We start from the raw sequence: 23,089 nt of genomic DNA, 5'->3' as shown, positions 1-23,089 counted from the left end.
CCAAAGACATTTCCAGAGTTAGCCATCCCTGAGACCAGGTGTGGTAACTCGTATGTCTACAGTTTAGTAATGATGTTAGGTACAGTGAGACTTTTTGTAAAATGGCTTTATAAATTAAAACATAACAATGTATCCAACCTACGTGTCATTAAAGAGGGCCAAACAACTGTCTGGTAGAGAATGCAGTGATGAGTACTAAATTGTCCCCCGTAATAAAGTGCAGTGCGCTATGATAAACTGCATCTATTGTAACGGCGTTCTTCGTTTGTGGAAAGAGATTCGGACCGAAATGCAGCGTAGTTGTTACTCATGTTCTTTAATGAAGAGAATGACGATACATGAAATAACTAAACAAATACAACAAACGGAACGTGAAACCTAATTACAGCCTATCTGGTGAAACTACACAGAGACAGGAACAATCACCCACAAATTACAAAGCGAAACCAGGCTACCTAAATACGGTTCCCAATCAGAGACAACGAGAATCACCTGACTCTGATTGAGAACCGCCTCAGGCAGCCAAGCCTATACAACACCCCTAATCAGCCGCGATCCCAAATACTACAAACCCCAATACGAAAATACAATATAACATAAACCCATGTCACACCCTGGCCTGACCAAATAATATAACGAAAACACAAAATACAATGACCAAGGCGTGACATTAATGAAGTGGCATCTGTGTTCCTTTAGATGATGTCACCATAGTCTAGGACCGATAGGAATGTTGACTGAATAATTTGCTTTCTACTATTTAGCGAGACGCAGGACCAGGTTCTACAGAAAAAGCTTGTTCTTTGGAAGATCCTCATGTCGTATAACTATCCATGGGACTTAGAATAGGCTACACAATAGGGCCGAGCTGGATATTCTCATCTGTTTCTAAGCCAAGGTCCGTTATCTGAACTATCCCCTCTACCCCACAGACCTATGCTCTCACTCGTCAGCAATGACACACTGCTCTCATTTGTTCCCTCCCCACTACCAAAGATGATCTATTATATTATCAAGTGACTGCTCTAACAATGGAAATACATGTCCTCAAAGATGGAAGGCAGGCGAGAGGAGTCAACACCAGGATGGATCATTTCAGCCAATAAAAGGGTAGATATGCAAGTGAACAACCAGTGGTGGAAAAAGTACCCAATTGTCATACTTGAGTAAATTAAAGATGCCTTAATAGAAAATGACTTGGGTAAAAGTGAAAGTCACCCAGTAAAATACTACTTGAGTAAATGTAAAAAAACATCTCTGTGGAAGTCGGGGTTGAGAAGATGAAAATTCCTGGAGTAGTTGAGGCTCGACGATTGAAGCGTATGTTCAATGGAAAGAAGATAGTGAGAACGTGCCAATGTTTTTTGAAGGGTGAAAGAGGCTGTTCAGTGTGTCTGTCTCTTATGCCAAGGCATCGATAAAAGTTAAAGAATATTCTAGTGATTCTGTTGCCATGGAAACACCACATTCCAGTGCAGGAATGGATAAGAACTCAAGAAAGATCAATATCATTGTATCTGCAGCTGAACGCTTCTTGAGAATGAAGGATGTAATGGGTGAGGAGCTGCATGGTGGACTGACTGCAGCAGCATCCTCTCAGGTCACTGGATCTGAGTAGAGCTCTGAGTGGATTTTATTTGATTTTTTAATTATTTTTAAAATTATTTATTGAATATTCGAAACATACAATATACTTGTAGTGAAGCCGCTCAATAACTACATCATACCAGTCATCCAACAGATTCCCATTCAGAGCGACACACAGAAGCACCCAGGGTCAATGCCCAACTCAAGGGCATGTTGACCGATCTACCACCAGGCCAAAAAACGTGAACCCGAACCCTCCAAGCTCCCCCCACGGTTCCCCAATAGCTGTCCCTCAAACATTCGAGACCCCTCCCACAGTCCCCCCCAGGAAGAAAATCAAAACAATTAATTTCATTCCCCACCCCCAAGAACCCCCCAATGCACCAACAACCAAGAGAATGAACTAAAAGAAAAAAGGAAAAGACAGAAGAAAACAGCAAACAACAATGCAAAAATATTTGTTTAAATTAATATAAAACAAAGAACATCAAGGACAATTAAAATCATAACAGCAATCTCAACTGTATATGTTTGTGTGCGTGTCTGGCATTATTACATGTATGTTTGTGTTCTTGTATGTGTTTATTTGAATGAGAGTGTGTGTATATGTATGTGTACAAACACCTGCACGGCATCAGCCTCAGGCAAACCGGCATTAGTTGTAAAAACACTGCCACCTAGTGTCATTCCAATGTACTTTTTATTATGTTTTTTTTTTTACTATTTAAAAAAAAAAACGTTTATCTTTGACCATCATTCTATCTCTCACACAACAACTCCACTCCCACTTGTCTCCAATTCCACATAACAACCCTCAGCTTCCCTCAGCCCATCCCATCTATCTCTGCTGGCCATCCACTTTGGGTTTCTACGCAACACATATCTCTCAACTATGCTGTGATGTTTAACATACAATTTCAATCTATCTAATCGAATAGAATCCACAGATTGTGAGTTGAAGATAAATACTTAAAATAAGAGTAGTAGTATATTAGTAATTGACTGACCCGGTCTCTCCAGATCTCCTAACAGTACTATTTCTAGGAGATAGATTAATGCTATGCATTTTCAGCCATTCCTGAACTGAGACCAGAAACAGTCTACCTGAGGGCAATACTAAAATAAATGGTCTATTGATTCTGTATCATCACAACAAAATCTGCAGCTTCAATGATTTTATGCCCCAAATATTCAACATTTTGTTGGTAGCAAGAATTCTACATAATAAGTTTAGCTAAAAATCATGAAGTCTTGACTCTTGCGTTGTTTTAAATATCAACTCATACACCCTGTACCATGGAATCGGCACATCAAAAATCTCTTCACAACTATTTTGCAATCTGTATGGCACAGTTGTCAATATCCTGGTTCTCAAATGAAACTGGTATACTTTCCTATTTATGCTATTTTTATTCCTCCGCCAGTTTTGATCCTTTATATTGGGCAGACAGACCCGTTCCCTACCTCCTCCTGCTGCCACCCGCCTCCTCCATTTTTGGGACAATGCTGTAATCAATTGGTTGTACTCTTGGATTGAGCAGACCTTTCCGTACAATTGTGATGACTCCATGAAGAACATAACTCTACCTTTCTAATTTACAATATAATTTAAGAACAAAATACCATAAATACTGGTATTTTATCAACCAGCACATTTGAGTTCAGCCATAATATTTGTTGTAATATTTGTTCTATCTTTTCAGGGGGATGGAATTGAAATTGTAGCCAGCTCTGAAATGCTTGTTTGAAAAAGTGTAAAGTGCTCTGAGTGTATTTTGATGATTTTTGTTTTTGTTTTGTGTTTTGTTTTCGGATTTTTGAGCACATTCAAAGTTTTAATTTATTGCTCCTCTTTTTTATTTCCCACATCCAGTAGTGGGCAGCAATGCACCGTTTCCAGTGACGTCTGCCCTAAAACCAGTTTTTCCCAGATAGGGACGCCGTCGCTATATTTCTAAGGTTTTCGGAGCCCTCCAGCAACTTTTATTGGTAAAAGAGTATACAGTGTTACTGTAAGTCTGCCACAGCGACTTTGGGTTGATTTTGCGACTTCCCTGTTTGTGTGTATGTGGCCGCCTGGCTGAGTTCTGCTGGACTGCTCCCTCTCTGTGCCTCCGCCTCCACCTGCTGCTGCGTGAGTGCACCTGTCACTTGCGACCCTTCCCCCGCCTCTCTTCACTCTCCACTCTCTCCCCCGCCCTTCTTCTCTCTCCTCTCTCCCCTACCTCTCTCTTCTCTCCACTCTCCATTCTCTCCCCAGCTCTCTCTTCTCTCCACTCTCTGTATGTATGTGGCTTCTATGAAAGTGACCTGGGTTTGCATGTGATCAGGGGTAAATTAATTCCGCCAATTCTGTTGAGAAATGTTTCTTAAACAGAAGCAAACAGACGAAATGGTGATAAACATACCTGAATTTGTCCAATCTCTGACTTGCAACTGTTGGACTGATGATTACACCCTAGATCAGCCAGATGCAGCCTTTATTTCTCAAATTACTTTGTAAACTTTCATTCATAGGCTAGGTTGTAGCAACCTGATGATGGGTATAGGGAAAAATATTGTATCATGTAGTAGCCTAAACCTATCGATGTTACATTGAGCTGGGTGAATGGAATTTGAATGGCAGTCATCCAATATGCTGTAATAGAAAAAAGGCCATGCTCATAAAAACAATCATTGTCCTCCCTCATCTTAACCGCCACTGGCATATACCTGTCATTAAAAATATGAACGCATGTAGACCGCTGATTGGCCAGCTCATCCTCCTCAGGACGATGACATCATCCTCTATGAGGAAATAGCAAGCATTCTTTTACATTTTTTTTTCTCCAATGTAGGCACTGACCTCAAATACGAGTATAGGATGAGTCAACAACATTATTTGGGTATGAGTTGACAAAATATGAACTTTTAAAAGTGAGTTTTCCCTGTACAATTACTATATAACAGCAAACCTTTCCATCTGCCCAATGGCAAAATGTGTAGAATTGCAGGAAATTAGCTTTAAAACAACAGAATGTCCTTGTTTTTCCATGAAAACATTACATTCAATTAGTTGCAAAATGAATAGGAAATATAGTAAAGACGTTGACAAGGTTATAAATAATGATTTTGAATTGAAATAATAATTGTGTCCTTCAAACTTTGCTTTCGTCTAAGAATCCTCCATTTGCAGCAATTACAGCCTTGCAGACCTTTGGCGTTCTAGTTGTCAATTTGTTGAGGTAATCTGAACAGATTTCACTCCATGCTTCCTGAAGCACCTCCCAAAAGTTGGATTGGCTTGATGGGCACTTCTTACGTACCATACGGTCAAGCTGCTCCCACAACAACTCAATAGGGCCATTACATTATAGACAGAATACCAGCTGACTGCTTCTTCCCTAAATAGTTATTGCATAGTTTGAAGCTGTACATTGGGTCATAATCCTGTTGTAGGAGGAAATTGGCTCCAATCCAGCTCCGTCCACAGGGTATGGCATGGCGTTGCGAAATGGAGGGATAGCCTTTCCTTCTTCAAGATCAATTTTACCCTATACACATCTCACACTTTACCAACACCAAAGCACCACCAGATGGCCTCCACCATGCTTGACAGATGGCATCAAGCACTCTTCCAGCATATTTTCATTTTTTCTGCATCTCACAAATGTTCTTTGTGATCCGAACACAAACTTAGATTTGCCTGTTCATAACACTTTTTTCCAATCTTCCTCTGTCCAGTGTCTGTGTTCTTTTTCCAGTCTTAATCTTTTCTTTTTATTGGCCAGTCTGAGATATGGCATTTTCTAAGCAGATCTGCCTAGAAGGCCAGCATCCCGGACTCGCTTCTTCAGTGTTGACATTGTGGGTACTATTTAATGAAGCTGCCAGTTGATGACTTGTGAGGCGTCTGTTTCTCAAATTACACACTCTAATGTATTTGTCCTCTTGCTCAGTTGTGCACCGGGGCCTCCCACTCCTCTTTCTATTCTGGTTAGAGACAGTTTGCGCTGTTCTGTGAAGGGAGTAGAACACAGCGTTGTACGAGATCTTCAGTTTCTTGGCAATTTCTCACATGGAATAGCCTTAATTTCTCAGAACAAGAATAGGCTGACGAGTTTCAGAAGAAAGTTATTTGTTTCTGGCCATTTTGAGCCTGTAATTGAACCCACAAATGCTGAAGCTCCAGATACTCAACTAGTCTAATTGCTTCTTTAATCAGGACAACAGTTTTCAGCTGTGCTAACATAATTGCAAAAGGGTTTTCTAATGATCAATTAGCTTTTTTAAATGATAAACTTGGATTAGCTAACACAATGTGCCATTGGAACACAGGAGTGATGGTTGCTGATAATGTGCCTCTGTATGTATATGTAGATATTCCATTAAAAATCAGCTGTTTCCAGCTTCAATAGTCATTTACAACATTAGTAATGTCTACACTGTATTTCTGATCAATTTGATGTTATTTTAACGGACAAAAATGAGCTTTTCTTTCAAAAACAAGGACATTTCTAAGTGACCCCAAACTTTTGAACGGCAGTGTGTATTATATTTCTTTAATGCGCTTGCGCAAATATACATATTACATCATGACCTCATCTAGCGACTTCTATTGACAAATGGAGTAACCTAATGTAGCAGGCATGAAAGAAACTTGATTCATGAAAGAAACTTGATTTTGTGTTGTTGGTGGTAGGGGCACTTGATTCAGCAGCCCTAGTGCTGTTGGTGGTAGGGGCACTTGATTCAGCAGCCCTAGTGCTGTTGGTGGTAAGCAGCCCAGTGCTGTTGGTTAATTCAGCAGCCCTAGTGCTGTTGGTGGTAAGCACACTTAATTCAGCAGCCCTAGTGGTGTTGGTGGTAAGCACACTTGATTCAGCAGCCCTAGTGCTGTTGGTGGTAAGCACACTTGATTCAGCAGCCCTAGTGCTGTTGGTGGTAAGCACACTTGATTCAGCAGCCCTAGTGCTGTTGGTGGTAAGCACACTTGATTCAGCAGCCCTAGTGCTGTTGGTGGTAAGCACACTTGATTCAGCAGCCCTAGTGCTGTTGGTGGTAGGCACACTTGATTCAGCAGCCCTAGTGCTGTTGGTGGTAAGCACACTTGATTCAGCAGCCCTAGCGCCAGGAAGGCAAAGTGTTCCCATTTTGAACAATTTCATGTGTCTGAATGTAGAATCAAGTGCACTTATAGGCCTACCGCTGGCCAATCAGATAGCTCAGATCACCGTGTCTGCACGGTTTCCTCGAGCCACAGACTGTAAAAAGAAGCCTCACCTCAAACACACAGCAAAGTTGATACTGTGAGATTTAAAAACTTTCATACAATGACTTGAGAGAGACTCAACGAATACAGCGAAGAGCTGCTATTTTGATGAGTAAGTTCATGTTGAAATTGTTATTCATTACTGTCAACACTTTGTTCAACACTTTTATAAGCTATAAAATGTGCATTCTCCCTACTTCCACTCATGCTACTACCAGCACTGCAGCTGCAATGAATATGTAAATATGCAAAGTGTTGCGTTGTTATTATTAGTGGCTTGTGGCTTTTTTTTTAATATCTAGGAATATTTCAATCTCTCTGTTCATAGGAGTAACAACATGAATTGGTGCATGAGGCAGTAATAATGCAGTCCAACTTGAGTTTCACCATCAGCTGGAAGACTGTGTCAAAGACAGTACAGTATGAAGATGGGCAAAAACTGCAAGTGCTGGTTAAGAGGTTTTTTTTTTTTGGGGGGGGGGTTGAAGTGAGGAAGAGGATTATTTCAGAGACTGATTGAAGAGGTAGGGTTTCAGATGTTTTTGGAAGATGGATGGGCAGGGACTCTGCTGTCCTAGCTTCAGGGGGAAGCTGATTCCACCATTGGGGTGCCAGTACAGACAAGAGCTTGGACTGGGCTGAGCAGGAGCTTCACCTGAGGTTGCAGAACAGAGTGCTTCTCTAACCCCAAACCCCAGCCTAGTCCTCCCGGAAGTCTTGCGATGTTGCGCCTCTGTGCTTAGAAACTCTGTGACTGTGTCCCCTATTCTCAGCGGAGGGAGGGAGAGTGGAGAGATGGTGAGTCGGGTGAGGCACGGTGCTCCCTCCATCAATCTGGTAAAAAAAGCCGTCAGTCCAGTAATTATTTTAAATAAAATATATCCCACTCACTCAGCTGTTCCTCACAAGTAAATACAACATATTACCAGTGTGATCAGATAACTACATTTTTAAATTATAATTTTGAAATGTTCTGAAAAGAACAACATGTATTGGGCCTATAGCCACCTGCACAAACCTCATTGCTGCAGAACTGCTTTTAAGTGGTTAATGTTGCATAGGCTTACGTTTTTTAAAGTCATATTTCAAAAACAATCTGAGCTGTAGATCTCGGCTTGCATTTAGACTCAGAAACGGTTGGTGACCACTGCCCTACATACTGGTCTTGTCAAGAAGAAGAAAATCTGTCAGGGGAGGTTCTCTTCTGCACTGTTCAACCAATCCAGTTAATGTGGAGGAGGAGTTAAGATGGAGTGTTACCACAGAGTTTCTAAACCCAGAGGCGCAACATCGTGAGACTTCCGTCAATGCTTGTGAAACAGACCAAACAGACTAGGCGGGGGGTTTGGAATTTGAGAAGTCAATGAGAGAAGTGAAAATGCCTTCCTTAGTTGTTCATTTTCTCGAAATCTAAAGGCATAACCTAGATTCTAGCATATGTCTTAAAGCTGCAATATGTAACTTTTTGGGTGAACTGACAACATTCACATAGAAATGTGAGTTACAGATCTGTGATTCTCATTGAAAGCAAGTCTAAGAAGCAATATATCTGTTCTATGTGTGCTATTTATATGCTTCTTGTTTTTAAGTTTTGTCTTTGCATCTTTTGAAAATACAATATTTTTGGTTATGGAAATCATATTTCACAGCGGTTTAGATGTTACAATGATTATCTACATTATGCTTGTTTGTTTTGTCACATAAACTGAAAATAGGCAAACTATTAGAATTTTAGAAACCAAGAAATAGCGGAGAGATTCCTGCATAGTGCAACTCTAAGTAGTTGAAGTAGTTATTAATATAACCTAGTGAAAGTGACAAACTGACACGTTTTCATTTTTGTCAAAAACAGATTTATAGCAAACGAGTGCCTTTGATATGAAGGCCTGCACATGCTCAGTTTGGCTCGAGATGAGTTTTAGACCCGGTTATGTGTTTCTACTTGAGACTATAAGTGTGATCTGGAATTTCTATTAGAGAAGCAGTTGTAGCCTATCTTCGTACTGTACTGTCTTTGGTGTCACCTTGTTAATATTCAAAAGCGGAATTCACTTCACAGGCTCTCTTTCCATTTGCCCTGAAAACCGGAACATCCGGTTGTTGGGGACTTGGCAGAGAGGCTACAAATGGAGCAGCCTACAGCTACTTTCCTTGAAATATAGTTGCCAACTCTGCGGCTCAGCTGGTACTCTAGGAAACATGGCAGCAGTCAGTAAATATTTTACAGTTAAAAACTCCTCGATAGCTGGGGGAGTCCTACTCGCTGCATGCATCCTGAAGCAAAGAAGAAGAGGAGGCAAGTCAAGTGGGTATGTTGCTGAATAAATTATAATCTTGGTTGTACTTTAATTGTGCATTGCTAGAGTGCCCATGCCACCGGTTCTTGACTGAGGTAAAATGAGTTTTATATTGGATATTCAGTGGATATTCTTTTTTTCTCTATATTGAACTAATTATGCCATGACTATGAAAATGTTATATTCTGATTCAGGGGTGGATGGAGAACAATCCACTCAACCTTTTGTTGTTATAAAAAAAAAAATCTGATTCCAGATTTCAATCTTCAATAGATCTTACACAGAGCGTGTCATGATTATGAAAATGGTTATGTTCTGAATCAGGGGAGAATGGACAAAAATCCAGTTAATTTGTATTTATTATAATTTTTTGCCACTTTCAATCTTCAATAGTTCTTACAAATCGTGCCATGACTATGAAAATTACATATTCCAAATGAAAGGGAGGATGGAGAAAAATACCTGTTTTTTTTTGTAGTAGTTGAAATGTAATTATGATTTTTTTGGGGTGGCTTTCAATATTCAAAAGCACTCTGCTTCGAAATGCTGATTTTTAAGGTGGACCTAATCACTGCATGTGGTGTTGCAGACAGAGTGAATGGATCCATTCATTAATCACTCTCCTGATCCCACCCCAACAACCTGCCTCTTTAAGAGAAAGAGACAATCCCAAAAGCAGTTAGTTATTTTTGAAAAAATATCAACATTTCAAACCCCCAAAAATATGTGGATTGTTCTCCATCCTCCCCATTTCAGAATATATATCATTTTTATAGTCATGGCACGCTTTGTGTGAGACCTATTGAAGTCCGAATATCCAACATAAAACTAATTTTACCTTGGTGTGTTCTTGTATCACAGAACTTGTGGCCAGCAATCCAAGTTAGACAGAATTCTTGAATGTCCAATTTGACATATGTAATGTCTTAAATCTGAAAGTCAGTGATGTATTGCAGTTATATAATATTCCTGTTATCCATAAGAGACCAGGGTTGACAGAAGTGTGATGGCAGGGTAGCCTAGTGATTAGAGCGTTGGACTAGTAACCAAAAGGTTGCAAGGTCATATCCCAGAGCTGACAAGGTACAAATCTGTCATTCTGCTCCTGAACAGGCAGTTAACCCACAGTTTCCTGAAAATAAGAATTTGTTCTTAACTGACTTGCCTAGTTAAATAAAGGTAAAAAACAACAAACATATGTTGCAGTAATTATGTGTTATTATATCTCTGATGTAAGTCTCCATTCTCATTTGCAAACAGTATATATAGGTCTTCATAGCCTGGGTCAGCAGGATAATTGGGGCAGATGTTGCTATATTTAGTAACAAAGACAACACTGTCAGTTTTCCCGCAAGATACAATGACGCTTATTAGCAGCATGCTGCCTGTCAGTAGTATATTGAAAGTTCATTGGACAGTTACAAATTGCTTATTCATTTCAGGTTAAATGCTGTGTCAAGACTCCTTGTGACCTTAGTTTAACCTACACAACACACACTTGGTTTATTATGGTCATGATGAAACTAATGTTACCTTGGTACTGTGTTGCTATCCTGATGTCCCACATGTCTGTTGGAACATTGTATCTGACTATGTGCCCTATGTCTTTTACAGTACAAAAGGGGGCTCAGAACTGGTGTTGAGCAATGAAGTAAGTATGTAAGTGCATCAACAAATGTATAAAATATCCAACTACATGTCATTGTCACGTTTGTCCCCAACAACTGCTTTGGCTCTATTTGTGCAGGACAAAGCAGCTAAGAAAGACCGGGCGGCGGTGGACTATGTCTTCTTCCTCAGAATCAGCAAGATCCTCCGGATCATGGTGCCTCGATGGTTCTGCAAAGAGGTGAGCCTAGTGGTTGGGTTGTTTTGTTACAGAAAATATGGTCAACAATTGCACATATTGAGCAAAAAAACAAGATCTTAGTATTTCCCAATGGCTTGTTATAGGGCCATTATTATGTCATCGGAATAATAATATTAAGTGGATGTCTTTGTAAATGTATGTTCTGTTGCGTCACATCATGATAAGCATTGAACCTTGAAGTAATCAATATCTGTGGAAACAGGCGATGCCCTTGCCTTGTAAAGATGGATATGTGTTCCTTCATTGCATCACTTTTACCCCACAACTTATCTCTTTCTCTATGTGTGCGTGTCTCAACATGTTCTACAATATTGTCTAAACTTGTGTGTTCTACAAAACCATGGAGCCTAGACATTGACCTTATATACTGATCCGTTTGTTTGATAAGCCAAGGTTTCAATGACATCTGTTGGGTGTATCAGAGTTGATCCTCTATTGAACTCAATTAACTCTAATAAGACGGAGATACTGGTCATGCTGTTAGTTAAGGACAGGCCCATTCTACATTTGAACTGCCATGTTTTACTCATTCATTTAAAAAAAATTAGTTTGCACACATTACTTACAATACAACATGAGATTGACTTGTTTATGAACAATGTATTGTTTAATCTGAGGGATTTGCTCATCTGGTGTTGTCTGTTCCCCACCTGTCCTGCACCACTTCTCCGTTCCCTCCATTGTTATCACCCCAGACTGGATACCTTCTCTTCATCGCTGCTATGCTGGTGACCCGGACATACTGTGACGTATGGATGATCCAGAACGGAACCATGATTGAAAGGTTAGAACCAAAGAGCTATAATAGTGTTCTAATACCAGTTCTACGGTTAGAGCACTGACTTTCCATGTGACTTGTTAGGCTGCTTCACTATGACTGTTAACCAGATCATGATAGCCAATGAGTTTGGTGGTGGAAGTGTTGAAAGGGTTCAAATATTATGGTCCGGTTCCCCATACACAAGTTCAGCTTAGTACTGGAATAAGACGCATGTTCAATGGAGATAATAATTGTCGTGCTCTTTACTCCATGACTAGGCTTTGTCTGGGTCTGGGAAACCAGCCCCATATCAAACAGTGTTTATTTTCCTGCTCAGGAATTGAATGCTTTCTTTCAATCTCCCATAGTGGTATCATTAGCAGAGATCGCAATCTGTTATTCCTACATTGCTGTCATACCTTGGGTAACTCTCCACCACGTGATGGTTTTCATAGAACCCAAACCTATAAAACCGATAACCCGTGTTTTTCGTTGTTTGTTGCATAGTACAGTTAAGCTTTTCAGGCCATATCATTTGTAAACTCAACATGACTAATTGCCATTGGCTGTTCCAACGCCAGTGTATCTATTTGTATAACAAATCATCCTTAATGTCAGAGCTCTGCTTCCATACAATCTCACGGCCAATGCAGCAAAACACTAGCTGGGCCTTATGTGAATGATCCTAAATCATCTTTCTAAATTTGTTTGGTTGTTACTTTTTCTCCGCTCTCCATGACTTCCAGCTCGGTCACCGGATATGTACTCTATGTGCTTGAGCTAATGCCACTTTTCCTTGTCAATTACTATGACCGTCATGGCAGAGGAGTTGGGTAAAGCACAAGCAGATCTGAAGGAGGCCAGAGGCTAATCACTGCCACTAATGTTGAAGTGAATCAATCGGACAATAGCTATCTGTCCCATGTTTGCTCATTCTTGTGCATGTTGTGGTTTGCAGTGCAATTATCAGTCGCAACAACGCCGATTTCAAGAACTACTTGTTCAAGTGTTGCAAAGCTATGCCAATTGTAAGTGTGTTTTTGGTATTTCATCGCATCCAAAATGTACATGAGTCTAGATGTTAATTGATATACTTGAGTCTGATTTTAAATCTCATATTGCAGTAGTAAGTTGATTGTATAACGAATAGTTTACAAATACCAGACTTCTGAATGTGCTACAGTAGTCCCACAGTACTTCTTTAGTGATATAATTGTTCTTTTGGTGTAAATTCTCAGAGGTCTGACATCAACATGGCAATATACACTGAATATAAATGATTAACCTCTCTCTACTGTAATTCATCACTTACCAATACTAATGTATTAATAACCATATATTTAATTCATACGTTGGCTGAAATACTGGATAATATGTTGTTTGTGTACATACACATAAGCTTGACATTCTGTGCAAATGTACTGTATCTTATTCGCTAGACACTTGGTATTTAATTTGCTCTACGTGTTTTGTATTAAACAGTCCTTCTGCCCATTTAACGAACAAATCCAGATTTCATCACATGCATACTGTGCTTGGAGAACAGACACTGCAATAGGTTGTATTTTGATTAAGCTCTGATAGTAATAGTGTTTTGTGACTGTCCATTTCCAGTTTGCCTTGGTGAATAACCTCTTGAAGCTGGGTCTGAACGAGCTGAAGCTGAAGTTCAGAGAGAGGCTGACCAAACATCTCTACGACGAGTACCTCAAGTAAGCATTGCCTACTGCCTCATCTCAGAACCTTGATGTCTGGCTTTTTCGCAAACATTCCAATAGGGACTACAGATAAATAGTCTAACTAAATATGGTGCAATGGTATGTTGTACATGGTCCCTAACAATAAATAACAGCCAATCTACAAATGAATTCACTCAACATGTGCCATCCCCAGAGGATACACGTACTACAAAATGGGCAACCTGGATAACCGCATTGCCAACGCTGACCAGCTGCTGACTCAAGACGTAGAGAAGTTTTGTAACAGTGTGGTTGACCTCTACTCCAATCTCAGCAAGGTACAGTAGAGTTGACCTAAACCATCATTTTTACTACTGTTTACCTCTGTGTTTGTGTGTGTGGTTCCAAGGTGTCTGGTGCGAATTTGTATAGTATTTGTAGAACATCTTAGTCAATCATTAACTTCTTGTGTAAATCATAATATTGCTGAAAACAAGCCATCAAGAAAGCTACGTTGTGTAAAATGTACACTTACTGCATCTCTCCTTTAGCCTCTCTTGGACATTGGACTGTACATCTTCAAGCTGACGTCTTCCATCGGAGCCCAGGTGAATATATATATACTCCGATTCCAGAGGCATCCAATAGATTCCATTCAGGTTTTAACAGGATGTAATGTCATTGTTTCCCTCAGGGCCCATCGAGTATGATGGCCTACCTGCTGATCTCAGGCCTGTTCCTGACCAGACTGCGGAAGCCCATCGGTAAGATGACTGTCATTGAGCAGCGCTACGAGGGAGAGTACCGATACGTCAACTCACGACTCATCACCAACAGGTAAAGACCTGGATCTACACTGACTTTGTCATGGGTTGGCAATACAGTGTTTTCTGACTAAAGTAAAACCTGTTAAATAAATCCTCAGTCAAGGAGCGAGGTCTTTAAAAAAGATAACTAACTTGTGTTAAACATGTACTGTTTTGCCATAGTGAGGAGATTGCCTTCTACAATGGCAACATGAGAGAGAAACAGACGATTCATTCAACATTTAAGAAACTGGTAAGTACCATTAGTCCTTTGTCAGTAAGAGGGATATTAAAGATTTCTTCCTTCACTTCCATCTCAACGGGCTAATAATGTTGTGATACCTTTACTGCTGATTGTGGTTGGAACTGTCTCTACAGTGTCTAATAATGTTGTGATACCTTTTTGTCTTCTATCTTCTCAGGTCGACCATTTGCACAAGTTCATCTTCTTCCGCTTCTCTATGGGCTTTGTAGACAGCATGGTCGCCAAGTGTAAGATCTGATGTTTTAAACCTACAGCTTATGATCATGTCCTCCGTTACATAGCCAGAGATATATGGCTGTCAGTCAACTTGCCATTGTCCAGACATCAAATTATTGCTTTGCTAGGCGACAAAATAACATTGTTCAATACAGAATTGGTTTTCCACCAGAGCTATGAGTCACTTCTTGGGTCTCTTCCCCCCTGCAGACATGGCCACCGTGGTGGGCTACCTGGTGGTGAGTCGGCCCTTCCTCAACCTGTCCGACCCCCGCCACATGAACAGCACCCAAGCTGAGCTGATGGAAGACTATTACCAGAGTGGCAGGATGCTGCTGAGTCTGGCCCAGGCTCTGGGAAGGATCGTACTGGCTGGCAGAGATATGACCAGGCTTTCCGGGTGAGCCTTCACTCTTCCCAAAACACTGATCCCCATCGCCAATTCCTTTGAATCGATTTGAATTGATGCCATTTAATCCGACGGCTTCTCCAGCCAGAGACCACATAACGGACATCGCTCCCGTCTTTCCATGCTTTCACTCCCAAGTGCTGTGTCGGTGGTCTTCTGCTATAGGCCTGTCTCTCCTTCCCAACAGGTTCACCATGCGTATCACTGAGCTCAGGAAGGTCCTGAAAGAACTGAACTCTGGGAAATACGAGCGTACCATGGTCTCCCATCAGAACAAAGAATCATTAGGTGTAGAAAGAGTCACACTGGTCCCGGGCAGCGGACAGATCATCAACGTAGACCACATCATCAAGTATGTGTGACAATCCACAGTGCATTGCTGTACATAATATTGGCTGCATGAAATCACTTTAATATTTTACTTTTACCTCACTGAAGTTGTCCAAAGCCAAGGTGTTTTCTGAGGTCTGAGCATGAATCGTCACTAAGAACAGTGTCTGACTGTGTTGGTGTTGCAGGTTTGAACACACACCACTAGCAACACCCAATGGAGATGTCCTGATCAAGGACCTGACCTTTGAAGTGGGCATCTCTTTCTTTCCTTTGTATATTTTATTTAACCTTTTTATTTGTGCATGGTTAGTCTCACTGAGAACTCACAGGTCTCTTGCAAAATAGATGTTATGAGATGGTAAAGCTACCATGACTTTGGAGTCCCTCGCCAATGAATGTGTGCCACTCGTCTAGTCATTCAGTTGGACCTAAGTACACTCAAACAACTTAGACTTTAATGGGTGATGTTGAAGTGGTGTTGACATTCAAAGTTCGGAGGGCCACGCTGGATGTTACAATGAGGTTATATGCCCTCCCCGACACTCTCGCTTTCACTCTCTCTTTCTTCAGGTGCGGTCTGGTACCAACGTGTTAGTGTGTGGGCCCAATGGCTGTGGCAAGAGCTCACTCTTCAGAGTACTGGGAGAGGTGAAGAATTGTCTGTTTTTATGATCTTGTTCTATTTATTCATACTGACATGACTGTCTATGTAAGATAAGATGTGGCAATGGAAGATCTTGTAATAATGGAAGTACTGCAACTAAGTCAAACATTTTGGTTCAAGTGTCTTAAGAGCACAGTAGGCCATGGAGGTAACATTAGGTGTGTTGTTGACTCTATAGCTCTGGCCTCTGTTCGGAGGGCAGCTGACCAAGCCTGAGCGAGGGAAGCTCTTCTATGTTCCTCAGGTAACTAAATGGACACTTTGAGTCTCTTATATTACCAATGTTATATTCTATTCCATGTTTTGGTAAATTGGCAGCCATATTGGCTCTACTGGAAGGCTGTTCCATCTTATTGTAGAGACCGTACATGACCCCTGACCTCTTCCATCTTAATGTAGAGACCCTACATGCCCATTGGCACGCTGAGGGATCAGGTGATCTACCCTGACACCTATGAGGAGCAAAAGAGGAAAGGCATCTCTGACCAGGTGCTGAAGGAGTACCTGGGCAACGTCCAGTTAGGTCACATCCTGGACAGAGAGGGGACTTGGGACACCGTGCAGGACTGGATGGATGTCCTCAGTGGAGGAGAGAAGCAGAGGATGGCGGTAAGACGTTTTCTTTTTTTGATTCTTTCTTCAGTTTTTAATCGAAGCTTTCTCAAGCTTACATCATCACATTCTAATTCAGTTTATTACAGAATGAAGGTGATTGACTTTGTTTTGTATGTGTGATGTTTGTCTCTGTCTGTAGATGGCAAGGTTGTTCTACCACAAACCTCAGTTTGCCATCTTGGATGAGTGCACCAGTGCTGTGAGTGTAGATGTGGAGGACTTCATCTACAGTCACTGCAGAACGGTACGGATAGCCCCAACCCCCTCCAGCCTTTAATCTGGACTCTAAGCATGTACTGTGATATGTCTGAGTGTTTACTTCCATCTTTACACAACTTCAGTTTAATAAATAACAGCACACCTAACATACACGTTATGTCTGCAGCATAGTTCATATAGTTCCTCATGTAATTATTTGGTCTGATAAGTGTTTGTGTCGCATCTTTTGGGGTCTTATCTTATGACTGGTTTGTTACTTTATCCACAGGTTGGCATCAGTCTGTTCACTGTCTCTCACAGAAAGTCTTTGTGGAAACACCATGAGGTATGATGACATCCTTTCTGGAAACACTGTTACGTGGGTCTTTGTGGCTTCTGATGCGTCAGTGTACAGTATGTTGTTTTGCTGTGATACATCTGGGAGTTTTTAGTGAGAAACTCCTTCAGGCAGTTTTCTAAGATGTAGCTTTTGTTTCATTTGTGTCATGTCAGTCAAAACGTTTTGGTTAAGTTCCCCTGGTAGTGTTTTTTTAATGGTGAGTTTAAGAACATTTAGAATGATAAATAGATTTGAAACTTGTATCTCATTATGGTGAAATAAGTATAGCCAGTTATAATTGTAATGGCTTAGCAGATAATAAGAAAAAAATATCAGTATTTACCTGGCTAAAAGCGAAGGAATATAATATTTATTGTTTACAGGAAACTAATTCAGTTTGATCAAATTTTATATAAAAAAATAAGACATTGTAATAATAGTCATCTAATATATATATATATATATACACTAAATTTGTAGCTTGGTCCTTTTTACAAATTTAGATGAAATTGTGTGGAAAAAGGACTGGAGGGACAAAATATATTTCTCCCATAGGCAATCAAATTCAAAAGGGCTGATGATATTCATTAACAGTCATTTTGATCCAAATGTGCAAATTGTCCAAACAGATCCTCCAGGTAGATGGATGATTCTAAATGTTTTGAACCATGATGGGAGGTCATGATAAGGTTTTAAATACCTCACGAACTTAAGGAAATCACCAATGTCTTGGATATATTGGAATTAGTGGAGTGGAGGTTTAAATAGCCTGACCTAGTGAGACATACACGATGGAGGCTCAATCAAGCTAGTCGTCCTGACTACTTTCTTATGTCATTCTCTCTGGCACCAAAATTAACAAAGTGTTGATAGGGGACAGAATGCAGTCAGACCATGAAATAATTGGCATTATTATTCTTTCCATGTGGATGATGATATTGGAAATTTTATCAAAGCCTATTGGATGATAACTTGTTTTTAACTAGAACAGAATAATTTATAATTGACTTTTTCCAACGTAACATAGGTACAGCAGATCCCCTTATTGTATGGGACACTTTTACATGTTCCTTTAGAGGCCGTGCAATTCAGTACTCATCTCTTAAACAAAAGCAATGTAGGTCAAGGAGTCCACACAAACAAAGGAAATGGAAGGACTAACAGTATAGATAGTTAGCAATAAAACCTGTACCATAGAGGCTCAGAGTAAGTGAGAGCAAAAACAAAAAGAAATGTAGGAACTTATTCAAGAAAGATCCCGTGTAATATATTGTAAAAAATAAAGCAAACTGGATGGAATATGGGGAAAAAGGCACAAAGAATTCTCTGAAACTTGTTACAAATGACTGAGTCAACCATTATTCATTAAAAAAAAAAACATTTTGAAAGAGGAAGTAAAGTACTTTAAGCACATGTTTTCATTTGTCTCCTCCATCCCCACTAACCGACTCTAATTGTATGGATTTTTCCCCTATTAATAATGTAAAATTAACATCTGTACAGAAAGACTCATGTGAAGGCCAAATTAAGGAGGAACATCTTGATGCAATTAAAGCCTTTAATTCCAGGAAAACTCCAGGACTGGATGGCATACCAGAGGAGTTATACCAAACCTTTTTTGATATACACAGAGGACTGTTATTAGCATGTTTTAACCACTCCTGTATAAATGGTAGATTATCGGACACTCAACAAGGTCTGATTTCATTATTACTGAAACAGGATCCAAGTGGTAAATATAAAGATCCAGTCTAAAACAATTGGAGGCCTCTTACACTTCAGTGTTGTGATGCAAATGTTTTTAGCAAAATGCATAGCTGATTAAAATGTTAAAAGGTATTGCTGGATATTATTAATCCTAACAGGTTGTTTACATGGACAATACATTGGAGATAATATATGACAAGTGTAAACAAAAGAACACTATGAAACATCTGGGAAACCAGGCCTGGTATTCATAGCTGACTTTGAAAAAGTTTTTGATAGAGTACGACTGGAGTTTATATACAGTATAAATGCCTGGAATATTTCAATTGTGGAGAATCTCTTGGGTTAAAGTTATGTATAGTAACCCGAGGTGTAAAATAGTAAATGGCTACTTCTCAAAGTTTTAAACTTTCAAGAGGAGTAAAACAAGGTTATCCACTATTGGCATATCTATTTCTTATTGCCATTGAAAAGTTAGCTGTTAAGATCTGGCAATAATATAAAGGGGGTTAGAAATCCACTGTACGCTGATGACTTTTCTTTTAAATCCACAATTTGGATCGTGCCACAGCCTCATCGAGGCTAAGAGGATCTTGATATTTTTACAACAAAATTATGTGTACTATATTACGTATTGGATCACAAAAAATACAACTTTTACATTACTGTGTAGTTTACCAATAAAATGGTCTGACAGTGATGTGGACATACTCGGTATACATATCCTGAAAAAAAGAAATGATCTCACTCCAATACATTTAATAGAAAGTTAGCAAAAATGGATCAAATCTTGTTACAATGGAAAGGAAAATACCTGTATTTTTGGAAAAATGGAAAAATGGAAAAAATATTCCATTTGATTTGGAATGGCAAGTCAGACTAAATTAAAGTCTTATTTATATAATGAATTTTAATTAGGAGGGCAGATATTCTGAAATATTAAAGCATTTGACCTCTCACTAAAGGCATCAATCATACAAAAGTTATACTTCAATCCGAACTGGTCCTCTAACAAATTAGTAGGAATATCGCACCCCATGTTCAAGAATGGCCTTTTTCCCTTTATTCAGATTACAACCTCTCACTTTCGGTTATTTGAAAATGAAATCTCCAAAATATCACTTTTTTTTAAAGAAGCCATAGAAAGTTGGTTGCAATTTCAGTTTAATTCACCAGAAAAGACAGAACAAATAATACCACAAATATTGTGGTTTAACTCAAATATACTAACTGATTAAATTTTTTTTTTTAAATTGAATACAATTTTTAATTTTTAAAAAGTATAATCTTGGTAAATTATATCATAAATAGGACTGGTGGAATTATGTCACACAAGCAACTAACAAAAATATATGGTTCTACCCAAAAGTACAACCTACTAATTGAAGCATTACCGCAAAAATGGAAGAGGCAAGTGAAAGGGGGAAAAGTAATGAACTTGTCTGTCGGCCCTGCATTAAAGACCAAAATTGGTTAAAGAAAATTGTGATAAATATAAAAGTATACCAGTTTAATTTAAGGACCAAAAAGTTGGCACCTGTGCCATATAGATTGCAAGGAAGTTGGGAAGTGATTTTCAATGTACCGATTCCATAGCACAATTGTTTTTATTTCAATTATTCTACAAAATTCTTCCAAACAAGAGAATGTTGTATGTATATAGATATATATGGGGGCTCTGCAGAAAGCTGCAAGGAGACATAGTCATTAGATCATTTGTTTTGGTACTGTCCATATGTAGCTTGTTTCTGGTCGCAGGTCCAGCACTATTATGGGATTTTGACAAATCATAGTCAATCAATCACTAATATAATAATAATTTTACCAAAAATGTTAATATGTAATTTAAAATCTATAGAAACTATAAGAATAGAAATGTTCAGAACTTTTGTCAAACAGCACAGTTCAAAAATATATGGCAAATAGAAATCCAGTATGGACGGTGTTCAGAGATAGATGGGAGGGGTTGAATGGAGGTGAAGGGTGAGACTAAAGACAACAAGATAACAAAGGTAAATATACTGTGTCTGTAAAATGTATATAGGTACACGACTTTTGTGGAACAGCACAGTTAAAAAAACATGTGGCAACTAGAAATCAAACTGGATGGACAGAAATCTATCAGAAATAGATGGGAGAGGTTGAGGGTAGAGGAAGGACAGGACTTCAATTACATTGATGGAAGCTGCAATCTGCAATCTATCTGCAATATCAAAGCTGATCTACCTTACATTATTTGTGTAAATGCCTGGTTATGGAACCACACTTTGAAAACATTTTGCTGCCAGAAATACCCTTTTGAATTTTTGTTTTGTAACTTCCTCCAGTACTACCTTCACATGGACGGAAGAGGGAACTACGACTTCAAACCTATCACCGAGGAGACCATAGAGTTCGGCTCCTAGAGGAGCGTCAACGACACACACACCATCCTCCGGCCTGAAGAAAGGCACCCACTAATTCTGCACTTAAAACAAACCTAGACTACTGTTTTTAATCAATTGTAACCTCTTTTGTTGTTTTCTTTTGACAAGATGTATTTAAATGATCAGATATGTTAGTCTGGTTAAGTAAACATTTGTCAACGGTGATTGTATGTGTTTGTTAAACACTCTACAACAACGCTTTCTTAGTGTCCAACAAGCTTTTTCTGCCCTTAACCTTGTTCTGAACACCTCCAAAACAAAGGTCATGTGGTTTAGTAAGAAGAATGCCCCTCTCCCCACCGGCATGATTACTACCTCTGAGGGTTTAGAGCTTGAGGTAGTTACCTCATAGAAGTACTTGGTAGTATGGCTAGACGGTACACTGTCCTTCTCTCAGCACATATCAAAGCTGCAGGCTAAAGTTAAATCTAGACTTGGTTTTTCCTCTATTGTTAATGCTCCTCTTTCACCCCAGCTGCCAAACTAATCCTGATTCAGATGACCATGCTAGACTATGGAGACGCCATTTATAGATCAGCAAGTAAGGGTGCTCTCGAGCGGTTAGATGTTCTTTACCATTCGGCCATCAGATTTGTCACCAATGCTCCTTATAGGACACATCACTGCACTTTATACTCCTCTGTAAACTTGTCATCTCTGTATACCCGTCGCAAGACCCACTGGTTGATGCTTGTTTATAAAACCCTCTTAGGCCTCACTCCCCCTATCTGAGATACCTACTGCAGCCCTCATCCTCAACATACAACACCCAGTCACATTCCAAAGGTCCCCAAAGCACACACATCCCTCGGTCGCTCCTCTTTTCAGTTTGCTGCAGCTCGCGACTGGAACGAGCTGCAAAAAAACACTCAAATTGGACCATTTTTATCTCCATCTCTTCATTCATGGATACTTACAGATGTGGCTGCTTTGCGTGACATATTGTTGTCTCTACCTTCTTGCCCTTTGTGTTGTTGTCTGTGCCCAATAGGGGCGGCAGGCAGCCTGGTGGTTAGAGTGTTGGGCCAGTAACTGAAAGGTGGCTGGATCGAATCCCTGAGGTGACAAGATAAAAATGTCCTGCTTCTGGGCATGGCAGTGAACACCCTGTTCCCCAATCATCAAAAACATGGATGTTGATTAAGGCAGCCCCCCGCACCTCTCTGATTCTGTGCGGTTGGCTTAAATGAGGAAGACCCATTTCAGTTGAAGGCATTAAGTTGTACAACTGACCAGGTATCCCCCTTTCCCAATAATGTTTGCACCATGTTTTGTGCTGCTGCTATGTTGTGTTGCTACAATGCTGTGTTTCCATGTGATGCTGCCATGCTATGTTGTCTTAGGTCTCTCTTTATGTAGTGTTTTGGTCTCTCTCTTGTTGTGATGTGTGTTTTGTCCTATTTTAATTTTATTATTTTTAATCCCAGCCCCCGTCCGGGCAGGAGGCCTTTTGGTAGGCCGTCATTGTAAATAAGAATTTGTTCTTAACTGACTTGCCTAGTTAAATAAATAATTATATAAAAATACGACTTGTAATTTATGGTCCAAGTTGGCCTAGATGAATTATGATTGCATTATACACCTGCAAACTGAATTCATATTTCATAATAATTCATATGAGTTAGCTCATACAGATAACTGCACTGCCTAGGTGATGGGTTTAGTG

General features: G+C 39.7%; 1 protein-coding gene across 1 annotated transcript; it reads left to right on the top strand.

Moving 5' to 3' along the window:
* Window positions 1-8,914: 8,914 nt before the first annotated feature.
* LOC118361628 (ATP-binding cassette sub-family D member 3-like) lies at window positions 8,915-22,323 on the top strand. The gene is made up of 20 exons (XM_035741706.2): window positions 8,915-9,147; window positions 10,750-10,786; window positions 10,883-10,984; window positions 11,701-11,789; window positions 12,724-12,793; window positions 13,380-13,477; window positions 13,659-13,782; window positions 13,996-14,052; window positions 14,139-14,281; window positions 14,434-14,503; window positions 14,673-14,742; window positions 14,942-15,131; window positions 15,328-15,492; window positions 15,659-15,722; window positions 16,044-16,121; window positions 16,316-16,381; window positions 16,537-16,746; window positions 16,892-16,996; window positions 17,240-17,296; window positions 21,325-22,323. Exons 1-20 carry the CDS (start codon window positions 9,038-9,040, stop codon window positions 21,400-21,402), a joined length of 1,983 nt encoding a protein of 660 aa, XP_035597599.1. The 5' UTR covers window positions 8,915-9,037; the 3' UTR covers window positions 21,403-22,323.
* The last annotated feature ends 766 nt before the right edge of the window (window positions 22,324-23,089 follow it).

This window comes from Oncorhynchus keta, chromosome 28 (genome assembly GCF_023373465.1).
Source record: "Oncorhynchus keta strain PuntledgeMale-10-30-2019 chromosome 28, Oket_V2, whole genome shotgun sequence".
NCBI classification, from domain to species: domain Eukaryota; kingdom Metazoa; phylum Chordata; class Actinopteri; order Salmoniformes; family Salmonidae; genus Oncorhynchus; species Oncorhynchus keta.
This window is presented reverse-complemented; position numbering and strand designations above follow the sequence as displayed.

Bases quoted from the DNA above. Each gene is read 5' to 3' on its own strand.
- LOC118361628 (XM_035741706.2), top strand. From the start codon at position 9,038: ATGGCAGCAGTCAGTAAATATTTTACAGTTAAAAACTCCTCGATAGCT. The intron at 13,478-13,658 runs GTAAGCATTGCC...TGCCATCCCCAG, and splicing joins CTCTACGACGAGTACCTCAA to AGGATACACGTACTACAAAA. The intron at 15,132-15,327 runs GTGAGCCTTCAC...CCTTCCCAACAG, and splicing joins GATATGACCAGGCTTTCCGG to GTTCACCATGCGTATCACTG.